The sequence below is a fragment of the Vicia villosa genome, linkage group LG2 (genome assembly GCF_029867415.1).
Source record: "Vicia villosa cultivar HV-30 ecotype Madison, WI linkage group LG2, Vvil1.0, whole genome shotgun sequence".
Classification (NCBI taxonomy): Eukaryota; Viridiplantae; Streptophyta; class Magnoliopsida; order Fabales; family Fabaceae; genus Vicia; species Vicia villosa.
Window position 1 is genome coordinate 121,445,805 of NC_081181.1, and position 20,271 is coordinate 121,466,075.

General features: G+C 36.7%; 1 protein-coding gene across 1 annotated transcript; it reads left to right on the top strand.

Moving 5' to 3' along the window:
- Positions 1–511: 511 nt before the first annotated feature.
- Positions 512–1,042, top strand: LOC131649903 (secreted RxLR effector protein 161-like). The gene has a single exon (XM_058919643.1). It carries the CDS (start codon positions 512–514, stop codon positions 1,040–1,042), a length of 531 nt encoding a protein of 176 aa, XP_058775626.1.
- Positions 1,043–20,271: the final 19,229 nt, after the last annotated feature.

The following is a 20,271-nucleotide window of genomic DNA, read 5'->3' on the forward strand; positions in this document are numbered from 1 at the left end:
GCTCAAGGATACACCAAGATTGAAAGAGTGGATTTAGATGAAACTTTTTCTTGTAGCTCGCATGGAATCTATCAGGTTGCTACTCGGGGTGGGATGTATTTTGAAGTTCAAGTTGTTCCAAATGGATGTTAAAAGTGCCTTTCTAAATGGCTACCTGAATGAAGAGGTGTGTGTTGAACAACCTAAAGGATTTAGTGATCCTACCTTTCCAGATCATGTGTTCAAACTGAAGAAATCCTTGTATGGTTTGAAATAAGCTCCTAGAGCTTGGTATGAAAGGTTAACTGAGTTTTTAGTTCATCATGGATATAAGAAGGGTGGAATTGATAAAACCCTATTTGTCAAGGAAAAGGATGGAAAACTCATGGTAGCTCAAATATATGCGGATGGCATTGTCTTTGGTGGGATGTCGGATAAGATGGTCCAACATTTTGTCAAGCAGATGTAATCGGAGTTTGAGACGAGCTTGGTTGGCGAATTAACCTACTTTCTTGGGTTACAAATCAAGGAGATGGAAGACTCTATTTTTCTTTGTCAAGAAAAATATGCAAAGACTATTGTGAAGAAGTTTGGATTGGAGAATTCCACTCACAAACAAACTCATGCTCCTACACACTTGAAGCTAACCAAGGATGAAAAGGGGGTTGGTGTTGATCAAAGTCTGTATAGAAACATGATTGGTAGCCTTCTCTACCTTATTGCAAGCAGACCATACATTGCTTTTGTTGTTGGAGTATGTGCCAGGTATCAAGCAGAACTTGAAGTGATTCATCTCAATCAAGTCAAAAGGATTCTGAAGTATGTGAATGGTACGTCCAATTATGGAATATTGTACTCACATAAATCGAACACTGAGTTATTGGGTTATTGTGATGCTGATTGGGTTGGATGTGCTGATGAAAGAATGAGTACCTCTGGTGGATGTTTCTTTCTGGGAAATAATTTGATTTCATGGTTCAGCAAGAAACAGAATTATGTATCGCTTTCTACAGCTGAAGCTAAGTATATAGCAGCAGGTAGCAGGTGCTCTCAACTTGTGTAGATGAAGCACATATTGTCTGAATACAATGTCACACAAGATGTTATGGCATTGTTCTGAGATAATCTAAGTGTTATCAATATCTCTAAGAATTCTATTCAACACAGTAGGACTAAGCATATTGACATCATGCATCATTTCATTAGAAACCTTGTTGAAGACAAAATCATAACTCTTGAGCATGTAAAAATGGAAAATCAGCTTGCTGATATTTTTACGAAGGCTTTGGATGCAGTTCAGTTTGAACAATTAAGAAGAAAACTGGGCGTCTGTGTGTGTGAGGAATTATAGCAATTATTGACTAGGATGTAGTCAAGCACTAAAGGTAAAGAAGGAAGATAAGATCACTATCTCTCTCCCAGTGAGACAAGAGAAGCTCCAATGAGAATTAAGATATCGTGTTATCATCAAGGGTATCCATATGATCCTGGAATTTCAATGCAACTTGCTGGTGTTCGCCCAGGATGTGTTTATCATTGTAACTATATGCTAATGTTGTGTGTGGTTTCTTTTGGTTACTTATAAACCTTTCTTTGTCCTATTATGGTTAAAAAGGGGAGTAATATTATGTGTGCTTTTACACTAACCACTAACCATTACTTGAGGGGAGAAATTTTTTATCTCTGGCGTGTTGCTGATCAGCTGCTGCAGTTGAAGGGGAGATCCTTTACAGGTTGAAAAAGAGCTGGATTAGCATGTGTGTAGGGATGTCAGACACATTTTTTTGACATCATACTGATTGGTTGGTGTCATACCCCAAAATTTGCCCACTATATTTCAAGATAGTTGGGCTCAGATAGTCTCCACAGGCTCATACAATCTTTGGCTGAAGGCATGATCACTTGTCTCCTAAGCAATTAACCCACAACTAGGGTTTTGCTTCTCTCCAAGTAAAATCAACTTCTGATGCCTCAAGTGGACTTCATAGCATCTCATATGATTCAAAGCATCCTCATACCAAGTCTCAGGCCTCGATTTATAAGATTGCTCAAAAGAGGAAGTTACTAAATTAGGGTTTTAAGGTGAAAGTCAATTGAACTTTGACTGATCATAACTCTCGCATGGTTCATCAAAAATTGCCCAACCAAATCCTATTCTCAAGGAAATTTCATTATCTACAACTTTGATGTTGGGTCCAAAGTCAAGAAATGCACCAGTTGAAAGATACAAGCTAATACATTATAGGTCCTTTTGAAAGTCAAAAAAAAGACATTTTTTCTCAAAGGATGGTAAATGAACATGGTAGACTCAATGAAGGTGAAACCAAAAGGATCTTTTAAAGGACTCTTGGAGCTTTCTAAAATGTACAAGAACACCTTCGTATGATAAAAAATGAGGGAGATATGATTGGTGCAAGTTGGTCGATTTTCAAGAAAAACATGAAAACCTAAATGGCAAAAATCAAACTTTTAAGTAATGGGCCATATGTTTTGGATTAGCCACGTGATTTTGAGACCATTCAAGGCCCAAGGACCATTTGATAAGTATTTTTTGATTTTTATTACATTTATTTTGATGTTATTTACTTAAAATCAATATAAATCAAATAAAATCAAAATCAAATCATATAAAAAGCTTCCATTTATAAAATCATGTCCAAATGCATCCAACCAAGGCAAATCACACGTGAGAAAGTTGTGGAAAATAGAATGGAGATTGAAAAAAGAAAGTTTTCATACACATTCAAAACCAAATATTTTCTCAATCAAATCTCATGCTCTCTCTCTTTAATTTCTTGACCTAATCTACCTCATATATATGCTCCATGATGCAGCCCTTGGATCCCACGAAAAAAACCCTAACCTTTTGTGCCTCAAAGTTTCAAAAATTAAAAAAAAAAACAACTTAAAATCTTGTTCTCACGCAAGCAGTCCCTTTCCCGACCAACTAATCATCTCAAGTTGTTCATCAGGTGCTAAAGTGCAGGTAAGAACCGAAGAACACGGCCCATGCTGTATAGTTACTCGCACCATGTTCATCATTTTTATTCAAGCTTTTTTAATTTTTGTACGCCATGAATTATTGCATGATAACATGATTTGATTATATTAACGTGTTCCTATAGCTACTTAGAACAGATCTGAACCATTACATAGGGCTGGGAACGCAAGAAATTCAAACCACCATGGATGAGTTCGTGAGAGCTCTTAGTTCGTAACTGCACATACGCGCCTTTTAAGGCCAAAATAATTGCTCCAGTGAACTCAGGGCATGATTTTATGTAGGATTGGATCCTATTTGTTTTGGTTAATAGCGTTTTTATGCAGGTTTAATTGTTCCTGAGTTAGCCACGAAAAAGCCCTAAAAGACGTAGCAAACTCGAAGCTATTTCGTGGCAAATTAATTTGCAGGTTTTTGAAGGGAAGAAAATGAAGGAGATGGAGGCGTGTCATCATGCAATAGGGCAGTCAAAAAGTCAGCGCGAGGGGTCCATTTGATTAGCGTGTTTACTACCTATTTTTTTACGTTTGTTTGTTTGATGAGTTAACATCGTAGCAAAGTTGGTAACAAGGATATGCTGAGGACAAGGCAGACGTGGGTTCGATCCTCACGCTGGCCAAATTTCGCTTCTTATTTTTTAATAAGTGGCAACTCTAAGATCAGATGCACTCAGGTCCATAGGCAGCCTTGATGCACCTTCAGATCCAACCCTTGGATTTCCATGGACGAGGATCTAACGGATTAAGATGAAGAAACACCATAGGCGCATGGAGAAGAAAAGCAGGGGATCAGCCACCCTGTTTCCTTCATTGTTTATTTCTTTCTTTTTTATTATTTTGTTTGTTTTTGTTTACCTTCTTTTAATTTACCAACCAATAACCAAAAGATCACAAAAAAGATTTTTTAAAACCTTTAGGATTTAAATCAATTAGTAAATTAGGACTTAATAATTTTTAAATATACACTTTAATTAATTTAATAAATTTAGTTTAGTTAACTTTATTAAATAACATAATAATTAATTTATGATTTAATCAAGTAGTTTAATTTAATTTAATTTTCTAATTAACCATCAAATCATTTTAATCATTTCCGATTTCTTCTCTTACCTAAAATATCTCTTGTATGGCGCATGTTTTGTTTTATTGTTTTTATTATTAGAATGTACCTAGGTCAAAATGTAAATATCATAGTGAACCTATTTACTTTCCCGCACTTTTAATTTCCGCATTTTTATATATTGTGTTAGATGTATGCTAATTAGGGCGTGTATGGCAAGACCGAATCAAATGTTAGCTCACTAAAAATACAAGATAAATTATAATCGAATCCAACACACTTGCACGCACTCACCCTTAGGGTACGCCCCTCCTTGGTTGCCTTCGATTAAAAGGTCGTGTCCCTCGAAAAGTAGAGGTATCCATTAGCAAAAGTCCCTCGATTAAGAATCATCGCAAAGATCATAAGTCCCTCGATGACCCACGATGTTGCCTACGATGATATGATCTAGTCCCTCGAATGGTTGCCTACGAAGCGATGATTGTCCCTCCGAATATTGCTAAAGGTACCTCTACTTGTTGCCTTCAAACGACCTCGATGACCCTTCGATGACCCGCACGTCCAATATAACAAGGATTTCCTACTTCTATATAGTATGGATGATCCTGGGAATCGTAAAAAGTATAGAAAAGGACCATGTAGTTAGGGTAGTGCTCTTAACCTGCCTAGCTCAATAAAAGAACATCTTTTCACTACTATTTCAAAAAAACTAAGGCTACGCATTTACGCTAAAGTCCTTATGCTCCTTTCAAAACAAACAAACAAACATGAGCTAAGCAAGTTAAGAGCCCGTAGATAACTACGGATGAAAAGGGTGCTTGCACCTTCCCTTTTCATAACTTACCCCCCGAGCCCGCTTTCTTTCAAACAAGGTCTTTTTCTGTACTTTTTACTTTCCTAACATTGGACAAAATAAAAGTCGGTGGCGACTCTTGCTCACCGCAACATTGTTGCTTTATAAAATAAAGTCAGTTCACCGAGTTACAGTTGGGAAAGTGAATCGCTCAACAAATGTGTGCAGATTCCACTGGACAACTAACATGTGTTGCATGTTTAATTTTTTCTGTTGCATCTCTGATTGTGGAACTATTGTTGTGTATTCTCTACAGGGCTGAGAATTCTTTGCGTGTTTGATTTATTTTCAGACACTAGATTGATAAGTTCTTTTAGCCAAAATAAGCTAAAGGGGGATATTGTTAATTCTCTGTATTTTGATTGGCATTATGTTTGGTAAAACTAACTTATGCGAACATGTTGGACAAGATGTTCCATTCACTTCAACTGAAGAAGATGTCAAGAAAGATATCCTAAGCAGGTTTTATTTGACATCGCGTCTGTTATGGTATAGCTGGATCTATTGAAGTTGGCTGATGTACAGGTGCAAAATATTTTGGAATATTATGTAATCCTATGCGGCGCTTGATTTAAAGGATAAGAGTTTGTCTCTGTTTTTATGATATTTGATTAGTTACTAAATATGGAGAATATTTAGGAATCTAATATTTGGAGCCCTATCTTTATGGAGAAGATTGTGGAAGATTTTTTGGAGTGCTCTACAGCAATTTAAAGCCCTAATCCAGCCCAGAAGATTGATATAAATAGCAAGCATCAAACCTATTATTTTGTGCGAACTTACATTGTAATTTGTGTTAGGGTTTGTGCAGTCTTGTCTATTGTAAGCCACTATAATATCATATTGATAAAATAGTTTGGTGTTTCCATCGAGTTGTAAGTTCTATGTTTAGTCATAAGCTTTTAAGCATTGGATGACTATGTTTTAGAAGTGTGTCTTATAATATTTGTAATTGTTTTAAGGGGGATTTAAGGAGGGCATCATACCTAGGTGAGTATTGTTGATACCAAACTGGGTGAATAATTACTCGTGTTCTTTAAAGTTTCTACACTGCACTTTTATACCTTGTCATTGTGTGTTTGAAAAATGTTGTCTCGACATCCTTTAGGACATTTGTAATCTGAACTCAGAATTTCATTTTGGTTGTTGTCTTTTTTAGTGGTGAAAATTTGATACAAATGCCATTGGATTGACTTGACTCATTATTTTAGCGAAAGTTTCCATCGCGCTTTATTGATTCAAAAGAACATAGTAAAAGAGAAAAATAAAATCTAAATAAGTTTTTCAAATCAAAACTAATAAAAACAAAGCATAGATCTTAGTTACGGGGGTTGATTATGCAAGGGGAATGTGTATCACCCCTCACATCTGTGGTACTCCACAGGAACCTTTTTGAAAATCTGTGTAAAAAGAATTGTGTGCAAAATATGAAAAGAAAGTTTTTTAGTTTTTTTAGTTATGCTCGGAAAGACGCCGCATCTTGTGCTTACATTCCTCCTCAGTATAATGGAGAAGTCAGAACAATTGTAGTTCTACTCAAAAAGAAAATAATAATGGTTTGTTTTAGAAATGAAGAGACACTTTGTCAGCTTAGAGGAGAAAACTCAACTAACCATACTTGAACATGAGAACAAGTGGATTCTTTGCATCACAAGTGAAAGAAGGGCTCCAACTCGGATAAAAATCAACAAGTATTCCACTAACTCTTTCAAGTGGAAATAATAAACTATATCAATCAGTATTAAGGGACAATGGATTACATCTCCACCATAATAACTACTCATGCCTAATCCTTAAAATATTTTAAAAGAAAGAGCCAAAATGGCAAGAGGTTTGAAGTTTGAAAATAAAGAAGGTTTTTAAAAAAGAGAGAGGATTTTGAAAATTTAAGAAGATGGGAGGAGATTAAGGGACTATGCTAAAGCATGAAGTAAAATCTAAGGACAAGAACAATCTAACCAACTAAGAAGCTAACACTTGACATAAAGCCAATATAAGCACTCCCTTCCTTTTGATTAACCTTAAAATATGGAAAATAAAGCATTTGAATAGAATAACTAGAGCTTCAAGATAATAATCCCATTTAAGCATTTACTCAAGAATCTTAATTTTGCCTCAGATGAAATTGTCTTAGATGAGCATACAAAGCTTTTATATCAAACAAGCAACCTGCATACAGACAAAATTCCCAAATTCCTTGGAGCAAACTCCAAGGACTTCAAACAAAATAATAACAAGATAACACAAGATCCAGAGATCCCAGATGAATTAGTCTCAAATGAAAGTTCCATGGTCAAAGTCCTAATTCTAAGTCCAAAGGTCCAACTCCTTGCAAAGGATAGTATCCATAGTCCATAATCCAAAATTAAGTTTTTTTAGGATTTTCTCTTTATTGGGTATTTTACATAAATAAAGCAAAGCAAAATAAAGGCTCAAATGAGCAAAAGGAAAAAAGCACAAAAAATAAAATGCAATGAATAGTAAATGATTAGTGTTACAATTAGTGTTACAATTATATGGTTAATGATTAGTGTTACAATTAGTATTTCAATTCGGGACAAATTTAGCGCTATGTTAAGCAATCTAAGTGAATTTATATAGAAGTTGCACCTATTGGAGGCCGGTCAATAGCAATTTATGTGATTAAGAACAAGTTAGAGAAATGATATATAGGATCATTCTCCTAAATCTTGTAACACATGTAAAAACAACAAACAACATGATCAAGACAAAGTCAATGAGCTTACAAGATCATTACATCCATCAAATCCTTCTTAGTACTTATGACAAACTTATCATCAATCCAAAGTACTTAAAATGACCTCATGATCATTTTGAGGTAGATTTGAAATGATGAAAGTTCATCAATACCAATCCAATCCTAATTGAGAAAGGATGAATCCTTAAGTCCAATTGATTAAAAGCAAAAGAAGAAAGAAATTAAGATGAAGGAGAAGGAGAATGAATCAACCACAAAACCACAAGTCCATATGAATTTCTCTTGGTCATTTGTGGGACTTCATCTTAATGATTCATTAGAGGAATGGTAAAATCATTACCTCCACACAATGAATGCATCAAGACATGCACCCATGAGACAATAGAAAGAGAAATGAAGAGAAAGAGGAATCAGATCAAAAACTCTCACCAAATGGATCATCAAGTATTAAATCAAAAAAGGAATTTAAAACAATTTCTAAAATGATTTTAAAAGGAAAATAAGAACCAAAATTCAAATCAAACATCTAATCATCAAATAAATTCAAACTAAATATCACCACCGGCGAAAGACCATTATAGGATCATTTCCAAATTTTTTCAGAATTTTAAGACACTTAAAAAGATTTTTAAAATATTTATAACACAAGTAAAATGAGATAAAATATTAAAAATATCAAATGATAAAATGAAAATATGAAAAAATATTCATAAGCCAAAAATAGTTCAAAGTATTTTTACTAAAAAATTTGACTTTCATTCACTCAAAACTCACTCAATTTGTACGTTTTATGTGCTAAACCACTTCTGGACACTTGATAGACTTGATTATAAGCAAAAACGCGTGTTAGTTTGGCTTAACAAAGAGTTTAGTTGATTCAAAAAATCTGATCATGGTGCAAACTTCAGCTCTAAGTAACCATGTTAAAAGCTACGTGGCAAGTAATTTAGGAGGCTTTATGGCATGATTCTTTTTGCATTTGGAAGATTTTCCCTCAAGCTTTACAATATGCAAAGAAATTATGTATTTGGATACTTGATCAAAAAGTTATGTCTCTTCAAAGTTTGGAAAAACACACTAATTTTTGTACTTAAAAATTTCTAAGTTTAGAGCTTCAAAATGACCTATAATGTTTTGCAATCTTTCAAGGTCTCTCTCAATGATTTGGCTCTTGGTCCTTGAAGATGATTTGAAGGGAACATCAATAAGAGTTTATAGAAAAAAGAGGCACTAAAAATGTTGAAAATTAAACAAGTTATGGTCTATGGAAGTTGATGAAAAATATTGAAAACTCCATTGATGACCTATAATCTTTTGCAATATTTCATAATCTTACATTCCAAATTAACTTTTGAACCTTTGTTTCGGACTCGGGATATTTATAAAAGCGCGACCTATAGCGTGTACTACACATATGACCAAGTACTGTGCTCGGCAAGCATATATTTCGGCCAATAGCTGCATATAAGCATAAGACGAGTACTTAACCGGAAGCCGATTATAGATCTTATAAGTCTCTGGGCCGAGTAGTGTTAACCGACCAGGCATAGACGCATAACTCATTAGGCGGTGGTTACAAACCATTGATGAGGCGATTACAAGCGTTACAAGGTCATTAAAGATGCGGTTACGGACGTTGCAAGTGATAAATGGACGGTTACAGGGCCATTAATCACGGCTATTTAATAAGAGCTAAAGGCCTATATTATAAATAGGCCTCAAGATCTCAGATAAAGACATATCGATCTCTCACTCTCTCATGAACTCTCTCTGCAACATACGCAAAAGAGGCACCTTACATCACTTGACAGACTCATAAAAGGACTCCCGCAAAAGGGATAAGACAGACAACATCTTGAAAAAGTACCTACTACTAAGGTAGCACCAAAATCCCCAAAGTCAGTCACCAAGTCACCAAAATCATCCGTCCCTAAGCTTCCCTCATCATCGAGGACAAGCTCCTACGTAACGTTTTTTACACAAAAACATTGATGCCCACCGTAGGGCTCGATAAAATTGACCCAGCCTCAAGTCCTTTAAACCTCCGATCATCATGTAAGATCCACAAGATCCTTTGGTGATAGAGGAGTTTCAATCATGTGTTTTCTAGTGGAACAGGCGTGTCACAAGTGTCCAACATACAATTGGACAAATGCGTTGACAATCTAATCCCATGGAATCACCAATTGCAATCATCTTACACGGCACTGACGGAGACGAGGAAAGCATTGTAGATCGCGGCTTATGGACAAGTTTGTTGTTGGTCCTGAGCCTAAATTGACAAGTTCATCAAATCCAATCAATGTTTTCAATCCATCCAAAACTATCACCTTCGCAACGAATAAGGTAGTTCTCTGAGTTTGGGATGATAAACGAAAATGCACAGTCGTGTGGGAAGAGAACTTATCCTTTTTACCAAACTTACAAATCGATTTGGAGCAAAGTTGCGTCAAAATCCGGAAGCACCGGTCGCTCACGCTATTGATCATTCGGGGAGTATTAGCAACGGCATCCTGCCGATTTGATTGCGGTTCACTCTCCGATGTCGAAGGCGGCGCCACGATCAAATCCTGCATGAGTTTTCTGCAACTTTCTAAATTGACGCCAATCAAAGTGACTGTGGCAAAATACGTAGGCGGCACCGCCGCTGAAGTATGCATTAAAAGATAAGTGATTTTACTACGCTGTTGTCGACTAGTGCTATATTTAAAAATGTTCTTGAGTACGACCTGATACATTCTTGCCTGCAAGACTAATTGTGAAAAGGATACGTTGTAACTGAAATATTAGCACTATAACGGTTGTAATTGCCACGAGCGTTACAAACTATAAATAATTATCATTTACCGTTACTGACGGATTATTGATATTTATGATTTCATTATATGTCCGATTAAAGATGGATGTGTCAGGTATTGGCTGGCCAAAATGCAAATTCTCGAATTCGCCGAGCATAGTAGGGGCTAGTTTACATATAACGGTGACGATGTTCTGCACAGGCTGGTTATCGAGTACGAAGTACCTCATAAATAATGTGTTCGGGTAGTATCATGCCAGGACCAGTTCCTGTCATAATTGCAGTACCGGCACATTACTAATTTGAAGCACCACAGAGAATCATGTAATGCCGGTCTGCCGTCGATGTATAGTAACTGAATTTTTAGTTTTTAGAATAACTCCATGTTAAGCCAATGCCGACAACGAGAGTCTCCGATTTGATATCACAAATCATCGTGCATTCAAGGCCATGGAAGATAAGTCCATTGAGTTTTGGGCCAGTTTGTTTCAGCTTTAAAAAAATGGATTTTTTCTTTGTATTTTTGAAAATAGATTTTCTAAAACCGTTTTTCAAAATATTACAAGTTTTTTTATATTCGTTTTTTCTAAAATGAAACACTTAATTTGACATCCTATAACATAAACATACATAATTGAAGACCAAAATTTCTTCAAAATCATAATATTTTCAAAAAGTTGTATTTCAAAAATGATTTTTATGAAAATCTATTTGAAATAGCTTCAAAATTAAGTAATTTTTTGAAATTTTGATATCCAAATTTTTTCCCATAAATAGATGAAATATCTAAAATCACATTTTAAGAATAACTATTCAAACAAAATTTTCATTTGAAGCTTTTATAAAAAATTTCTTTGTAAAAATTTTTTTCACAAAATTTGGTAACACTATAAAAATCATTTTTAAAAAAAGACAGAACTAACGCCTTTTATATGATTCATATTAATATGCTCATGATTATTATTGTTGCCCTTGATTGGCTTAGGTTACCGTAAGTCCGGATTGTGCCTTTCCTGTGGTAATATTTTCCAACTCAAGACTCTTGAGTCAAGAGACATCTTTCTTTTGCACAGTCTGACAGCTTGGTGGAAAATTAGATGGAATGTAGAAAACTGCATGTGATGACGTTATCTCATGTGTGAAACGTTGTTGTTATGTATTGTTTGAAAAAACAAAGCTTAACTGATAGCATTTCTTACTTTCTTAAGTTACTTCATAATACTATAAAATAGTGAAAGATCATAATCATAGCATGATACTCACCCATTGCTTTAAAATATTTTGCATGTGGGGTTCAACTTGGTTAATCCATGAAGCTATAAAAAGGGAGTTCAATGATCCCGTGTTATCAAAAGCATTTTCGGATAAAAAAATGGTATGGCTATCCCGGGCTAAGGATTCGGCGACAGTCTCTACATATGTTCTCTGACTACAGTTAATCTGTAGGCAATAAAAAGTAAAATTTATGCTTTAAATTAATCACTATTGTTGTATAAGGCGAGTTGATATCTCTGCCGTTTGTAAACTATTTTAAAAAAAAACTCTTTAATTCACTGTAAAGAGTGTCGCTCCTTTCCCCTACGCGGACGGGAGGCACCTCCTCATTGTCTAAATTCATAGAAATTACTCCCTCCGGTCTCAATTATAAGCAAACATTTAATTTTTAGATTCATTCAACAATCAATGTATTTAGTCTAATAATAGACTAAATACATTGATTGTTGAATGAATCTAAAAATTAAATTTTTGCTTATAAATGAGACCAGAGGGAGTATATAGGAGAGAGAACAATGCACATTATGATTAAAGATAATTGGAAAATCTAACCAAGGTAGCTTGTGATCAAAGCGCTTCAGCATGTTCCACAAGCCTCACGCTTGGGGGGTATACAGGTATCTCAGATTAGGAAATTGAAGAAACTAAAGATGTTGAACTTTCAGAAGTCAGCACACAATATGCTTAACAAAAGTCAAAATTGCACAAATCCAAAGTGGAAAAAAGACAAGTTGACTCAACTCATCAGAGAGAGAATCTGATAAGTTGAACATTTATGCTTGAAACTAAATCCTAACATTGCTATATAAGGCGAGCTAAAGTCTCTGCCATTTGTAAAATATCTCATTTAGATCTACTAAAGGAAGTAAAAGGTCTCGTCCTTTTTCCCTGCGTGGGCGCGAGGCACCCTACTCTTATTAGTTTAAGAAACTAGGTGAGATTCGAACAAAATGTAATCGGTTGTGACTGGGTAGTGTAAGTATAAACACTCGGCCTAAAAACTTATGTAACACCACTATGAATAGTAGGAAGCAGGTTACACAAAGATGGTTTAGCCTTCGGGCTTATGTCCACACCTAAGACGGTTAAGTCCTCAGACCTATGTTCGCATCTAAGCCAGTTCAACCTCGCCAATGCTCTCAAACCAGTTCTCAGTGCATCCTTGCAAAGGGCTTTGTTCGAACAAAAGACGGTTACGCCTCTGGGCCTATGTCCGCACCGAAGACGGTTATGCCTCCGGGCCTATGTCCGCACCGAAGACGGTTACGCCTCCGGGCCTATGTCCGCGCCGAAGACGGTTACGCCTCCGGGCCTCTGTCTGCACAAAACGGTTATGCCTGCGGGCCTCTGTCCGCACAAGACGGTTAAGTCTTCGGACCTCTAGCCGCAAACTCGGTTCAACCTCGCCAAGGCTCTCAAACCGTTCTCAGTGTATCCTTGCAAGGGGCTCTGAACTATAAACATGACGCGGTCAAACTCGTTAAGGCTCTTAAAAAAGACCTTACAAGGGGCTCTGCACCCAAAGTCAAAAACCCAAGCACACTCTTAAGCCTATAGCATAATGAGAATCGAACGGGCTAAGTAAACTTAAACCTCTGGCCTAACCAAATCCAAGTACATTAGAAGCCTCTAAAAAGTACTAAGCATTTTCATGAACTCGGACAACTAAATCTATTTGTTTCATGAATAAATGGTTGAAAAAATAAAGTCCAAGCGCACTCTTAAAAGCCTCTGGCATAATCAGCTCATGGCAAAAGCAAAAGTCCCAACATGCTTACATTCTTGAAAATCAAATTTCCGAGCACTTAAAAGGGCTATGGGCATCATCATCATCAAAAGAAAATCACTTCTCTCCAAGGAGTCAAGATGCTCTAAATATCACGCTTAAAGAGTCGGGTATACGAGCTGAGTATCATCCAAACAGTCAAATATGCTTAGGCATGTGTGTTATGGGTATCTAAACAAATATCGAGTAAGCTACCCGACATAATGATCGGGAACACAACACGGCTAAGTATAGCTTGAGTAACCTAGAAGCATTTAATATCAGCTGTTAAAGCAAATAACAAACGCTTGGGGCTTACATCATGTGAGTACTTTTTCGGTTGAAAGAGAACGGAAAAGCTACGTAAAATCGTCATAACAAAAGCAATAAAAGGAAAACTCTAACTATTTATTCATAAATTAAACGATGACTAAAGCACAAATTCAAGAAAAAGAGGTAGCCAACTTCTTATTTGTAAAGCTTAAAGTCTTTTCGAGTTGAGGTAATGAAGCCAGCCTTCATCAACTTCGGAATCAGAATCATGCCCCATAACAACATCTTTAGCCTTAAAAGACTGCGACTTAGTCTTCATGGCCTGACTCTTCTCACAACGAGAAGCATCCTTGGAAGAACACTTCGACTCATTGGCAGTCTGGACAAAGCTTCCTTTCTTCCTCCTTAAAATTACATGGGTTCGAGGCTTCAAAGGATTTCTCACCTTTAGTCTTTCCCATTGTTAAAAGGAGACAAAGACCTTACGAACAGAAATTTCCTAGCCACCCCTTATATAAAGTTTGGGAAAAGGAACAAGCATAGGTAAAAAGCGGAAGCATTAGATACCTAAGTTCCATCGAGGACGGTTCACAAAATCCAGTTTCAAACCGATTTAAGACCCGACTAATAACTACTCGGATAATACGTGAATAGAAAGGCAAAGTTGATCAATGCAGACCCAGGAGGCTGAAAAACAATCACAATTGACCAAAGCCTATTTGACTAATGGAAATTCCAAAAAATAACTATTTCAGTCGCTAGGGCATATGAACCCGATCTCAATGGTTTGGTGTTAGAACAAGATTTGTTCTGATCAATTATCTTAGTTTTGATGATAACAATAATATGAATTTTGCTTAAGATAATATGGTACTCTAATCCAATGCAATTTCCTTTTCAGGAAATATATAAAGAGTATGCATAATTCAGCGCTCAGAAGCTTTGTCTCAAAGGGTTCAGCATGCAACATCAGAACATGGTCTGGCAAGACATCAGAAGATGGTCGAAGCAGAATCAGAACATGGGTCTATGGAAGCATCAGAAGAACATGAGATCAGAAGCACTGAAGTTCTGATGGTATCACGCTCAGAAGCACTTCAAGGTCAGAAGATCAGAAGATGCTTTGCACCAAGCTGTTTGACTCTGATGATATTCAAACATTGTATTCACAAACATCAGATCAGAAGGAAGTACAAGTGGCAAGCTACGCTGACTGACAAAAGGAACGTTAAAAGCTATTATAGGCAACGTCAGTAGACACAGCGTGAACAAGGCTCGAGGTAGTTGACAAAAGCGTATAACATTAAATGCGATGCTGTACGGAACACGCAAAGCATTAAATGCACTCAACGGTCATCTTCTCCAACGCCTATAAATATGAAGTTCTGATGAGAAGCAAGGTTAACGATTCTGAACAAAAACAACTCCTATTAACTTGCTGAAACTCTGTTCTATTCAAAGCTCAGAATCTTCATCTTCATCAAAGCTCACAACATTGCTGTTGTAATATATTAGTGAGATTAAGCTTAAACGTTAAGAGAAATATCACAGTTTGTGATTATAGCTTTTAAGAAGCAATTGTAATACTCTTATAATTGATTACATTAAGTTGTAAGGAACTAGAGTGATCGTGTGGATCAGAATACTCTAGGAAGTCTTAGAGGTTATCTAAGCAGGTTGTAACTAGAGTGATCGTGTGGATCAGTATACTCTAGAAAGTCTTAGAGGGTATCTAAGCAGTTGTTCCTGGAGTGATCAGTGTGTGATCAGAAGACTCTGGAAGACTTAGTTGCTGACTAAGTGGAGAACCATTGTAATCCGTGCGATTAGTGGATTAAATCCTCAGTTGAGGTAAATCATCTCTGCGGGGGTGGACTGGAGTAGTTTAGTTAACAACGAACCAGGATAAAAATAACTGTGCAATTTATTTTTATCAGTCCAGTTTTTAAAGCTACACTTATTCAAACCCCCCCTTTCTAAGTGTTTTTCTATCCTTCATTTGGCATCAGAGCGCCGGTTCTAAGGTGCAAGCACTTAACCGTGTTTAGAAAAGATTCAGGAAGAGAAAAACGCTTCAGTAAAAGATGGCTGATGAAACTGCTAAGTCTACACCTGCATCTACATCTGGCTCTGCTGAGCAACACAACGGTAACAATGGTTATACTAGACCGCCGGTATTTGATGGTGAAAACTTTGAATACTGGAAAGATAAACTGGAAAGTTACTTTCTTGGTCTAGATGGTGATCTATGGGATCTTCTGATGGATGGTTACAAACATCCAGTAAATGCCAGTGGCGTAAAGCTGACAAGGCAAGAAATGAACGATGATCAGAAGAAGCTTTTCAGGAATCATCATAAATGCAGAACTGTTTTGCTGAATGCTATCTCTCATGCTGAGTATGAGAAGATATCTAACAGGGAAACGGCCTATGACATATATGAGTCCTTGAAAATGACTCATGAAGGAAATGCTCAAGTCAAGGAGACTAAAGCTCTCGCTTTAATCCAGAAGTATGAAGTCTTCAAGATGGAGGATGATGAAGACATTGAAAACATGTTTTCAAGATTTCAAACTCTTACTGCTGGATTGAGAGTTCTTGACAAGGGATACACCAAGGCTGATCATGTAAAGAAGATCATCAGAAGCTTACCCAGAAGATGGGGTCTTATGGTGACTGCATTCAAGATTGCAAAGAATCTGAATGAAGTTTCTCTGGAAGAGCTTATCAGTGCCTTGAGAAGCCATGAAATAGAGCTGGACGCAAATGAGCCTCAAAAGAAAGGTAAGTCTATTGCATTAAAATCCAATATCAAGAAATGCACTAACGCTTTTCAGGCTAGAGAAGAAGATCCTGAAGAATCAGAATCTGAAGAAGAAGATGAACTGTCCTTGATCTCCAGAAGGCTAAATCAACTCTGGAAGACCAAGCAAAGGAAGTTCAGAGGCGTCAGAAGTTCAAAGAAATTTGAACGTGGAGAATCTTCTGATGACAGAAGATTTGACAAGAAGAAGGTCATGTGCTATGAATGCAATGAGCCTGGACACTTCAAGAATGAATGTCCAAAACTTCAGAAGGAAAATCCCAAGAAGAAGTTTCATAAGAAGAAAGGTCTTATGGCAACCTGGGATGAGTCAGAAGATGATTCAGACTCTGAAGATGAGCAGGCTAACTGTGCGCTGATGGCGACAGAAGATGACGGATCAGAATCTACATCAGAATCAGATTCTGAAGAGGTATTTTCTGAACTTACTAGAGATGAGTTAGTTTTCGGTCTAACAGAACTTCTGGAATTCAAGTCTCAGATTAGTCTCAAATACAAAAAGCTGAAAAAGCTATTTGAATTTAAAACAAAGAAGCTTGAGTTGGAAAATTCTGAATTAAAAGAAAAACTTTTAAAATTATCCAATAATGTTGGATCTCCTTCTGATTCAGAAAAATCCACTCCTAGTCTAAACCATATTCTGAAAGAATATGATTTAAGTTTCAGGAAGTTCTTATCTAGAAGTATTGGCAGAAGTCAGCTAGCTTCTATGATATATGCTGTGTCTGGAAACAAAAGAGTCGGCATTGGTTTTGAGGGTGAAACCCCATACAAACTTGAACCTGTTGATGAAATGAAATTCACATACAAGCCATTGTATGATCAGTTCAAGTATGGCCACTCCCATGATATTAGGCACACTTCACATGCTCAAAGTTTTCACATAACACACACCAAAAAGCATGTGACACAACCTAGGAAATATCATGAAACTCACATTAAGAATTATCATGCTGTTCCTCCTATTGCTTACAATGTTAAACCCAAGTTCAATCAGAACTTGAGGAGAACTAACAAGAAAGGACCCAAGAAAATGTGGGTACCTAAGGATAAGATTATTCCTATTGCAGATATCCTTGGCTGCAAAAAGGACAAAGCACAACATGTCATGGTACCTGGACTCTGGATGCTCACGACACATGACAGGAAGAAGGTCTATGTTCCAAGTAGGGGTGGGAATAGGCTAGGCCGGCCTACAGGGGCCTACGGCCCAGCCTACATAGGCCTAGGCCAGGCCAGGCCTATTTAATAAAGAGGCCAGGCTTAGGCTCTTTTAAAAGCCTATTTTATTTAATAGGCCAGGCTTAGGCTATTAAAAAAGCCTATGAAGCCTTATAGGCCGGCCTATATTTTCATATATATTAGAGATATGTTAAATAAGTTGGTTCATGTATGCATATATATTAGAGAAAAAAAAAGCTAAATAGGCTACCCTATATATATATATATATATATATATATATATATATATATATATATATATATATATATATATATATAAATGCTAAATAGGTTCACTTATATATGTATATATAGGTCGACCTACAAGGCTTCTTAAGTTATACAGACTAATTGAAAACTTTAATAAGATACAGGCTTTTTAAATAGGCTTTCAGGTCAGGCTAGGCTTTTAAAAAGGCCAGGCCAGGCTAAAAAACTGAGCCTATGATAGGCCTTAGGCCAGGCTTAGGCCTTTTAAGTTTATCGTAGGCCAGGCTCAGGCCTTCTAAAGCCTAGTCTAGCCTAGCCTATTTCCACCCCTAGTTCCAAGACCTGGTGCTTAAGTCTGGAGGAGAAGTCAAGTTTGGAGGAGATCAGAAGGGCAAGATAATTGGCTCTGGAACTATAAAGTCTGGTATCTCTCCTTCCATTTCTAATGTACTTCTTGTAGAAGGATTAACACATAACCTCTTATCTATCAGTCAATTGAGTGACAATGGTTATGATATAATCTTTAATCAAAAGACTTGCAAGGCTGTAAATCAGAAGGATGGCTCAATCCTATTTACAGGCAAGAGGAAGAATAACATTTATAAGACAGATCTGCAAGATCTTATGAGTCAGAAGGTGACTTGTCTTATGTCTGTTTCTGAAGAGCAGTGGGTCTGGCACAGAAGATTAGGTCATGCTAGTTTGAGAAAGATTTCTCAGATTAACAAACTGGATCTTGTCAGAGGACTCCCTAATCTGAAATTCAAATCAGATGCTCTTTGTGAAGCATGTCAGAAGGGCAAGTTCTCCAAACCTGCATTCAAGTCCAAGAATGTTGTTTCTACCTCAAGGCCATTAGAACTCTTGCACATTGATCTGTTTGGCCCAGTCAAAACAGCATCTGTCAGAGGGAAGAAATATGGATTAGTCATCGTAGATGATTATAGTCGCTGGACGTGGGTAAAATTCTTGAAACACAAGGATGAGACTCATTCAGTGTTCTTTGATTTCTGCATTCAGATCCAATCTGAAAAAGAGTGTAAAATCATAAAGGTCAGAAGTGATCATGGTGGTGAATTTGAGAACAGATTCTTTGAAGAATTCTTCAAAGAAAATGGTATTGCCCATGATTTCTCTTGTCCTAGAACTCCACAGCAAAATGGAGTTGTAGAACGAAAGAATAGGACTCTGCAAGAAATGGCCAGAACCATGATCAATGAAACCAATATGGCTAAGCATTTCTGGGCAGAAGCAATAAACACTGCATGCTATATTCAGAATAGAATCTCTATCAGACCTATTCTAAATAAGACTCCTTATGAATTGTGGAAGAATAAAAAGCCCAACATTTCATATTTCCATCCTTTTGGATGTGTATGCTTTATTCTGAACACTAAAGATCATCTTGGTAAGTTTGATTCCAAAGCACAAAAATTTTTCCTTCTTGGATATTCTGAATGCTCAAAAGGCTACAGAGTATACAATACTGAAACGTTGGTTGTGGAAGAATCAATCAATATCAGGTTTGATGATAAGCTTGGTTCTGAAAAACCAAAGCAGTTTGATAATTTTGCAGATTGTGATATTGATATATCAGAAGTTGTTGAGCCAAGAAGCAACGCATCAGAAGCAGAGCTTCTCAGAAGCAAAGAATCTGAAGATCAAGTATCAGCTTCTCTGGAGAATCTAAGCATTTCTGAAGAACCATCTGTCAGAAGATCATCCAGACTCATCTCTGGTCATTCAGAAGATGTCATTCTTGGAAAGAAGGATGATCCAATCAGAACAAGAGCATTCCTTAAGAACAATGCAGACTGTCAATTAGGTCTTGTATCTTTGATCGAGCCAACTTCTGTTGATCATGCTCTAGAAGATCCAGACTGGATAATTGCTATGCAAGAAGAATTGAATCAGTTTACAAGGAATGATGTTTGGGATCTTGTTCCTAGACCAGATGGATTCAATATAATCGGTACAAAATGGGTCTTCAGAAACAAGCTCAGTGAGAAAGGTGAAGTGGTAAGGAACAAAGCCAGACTGGTGGCTCAGGGTTATAGTCAGCAAGAAGGGATTGACTATATAGAAACCTTTGCACCAGTGGCCAGGTTAGAATCTATTCGTCTATTAATTTCATTTGCCACTCAACATAACATCACTCTCTATCAGATGGATGTTAAGAGTGCCTTCTTAAATGGTTATATAGATGAAGAAGTTTATGTCCATCAACCTCCTGGTTTTGAAGACTCTATGTCTCCTAATCATGTTTTTAAACTAAAGAAATCGTTGTATGGATTG

Excerpts from the sequence above, each read along its gene's own strand:
- LOC131649903 (XM_058919643.1), top strand. The coding sequence starts at position 512 with ATGGAAGACTCTATTTTTCTTTGTCAAGAAAAATATGCAAAGACTATT.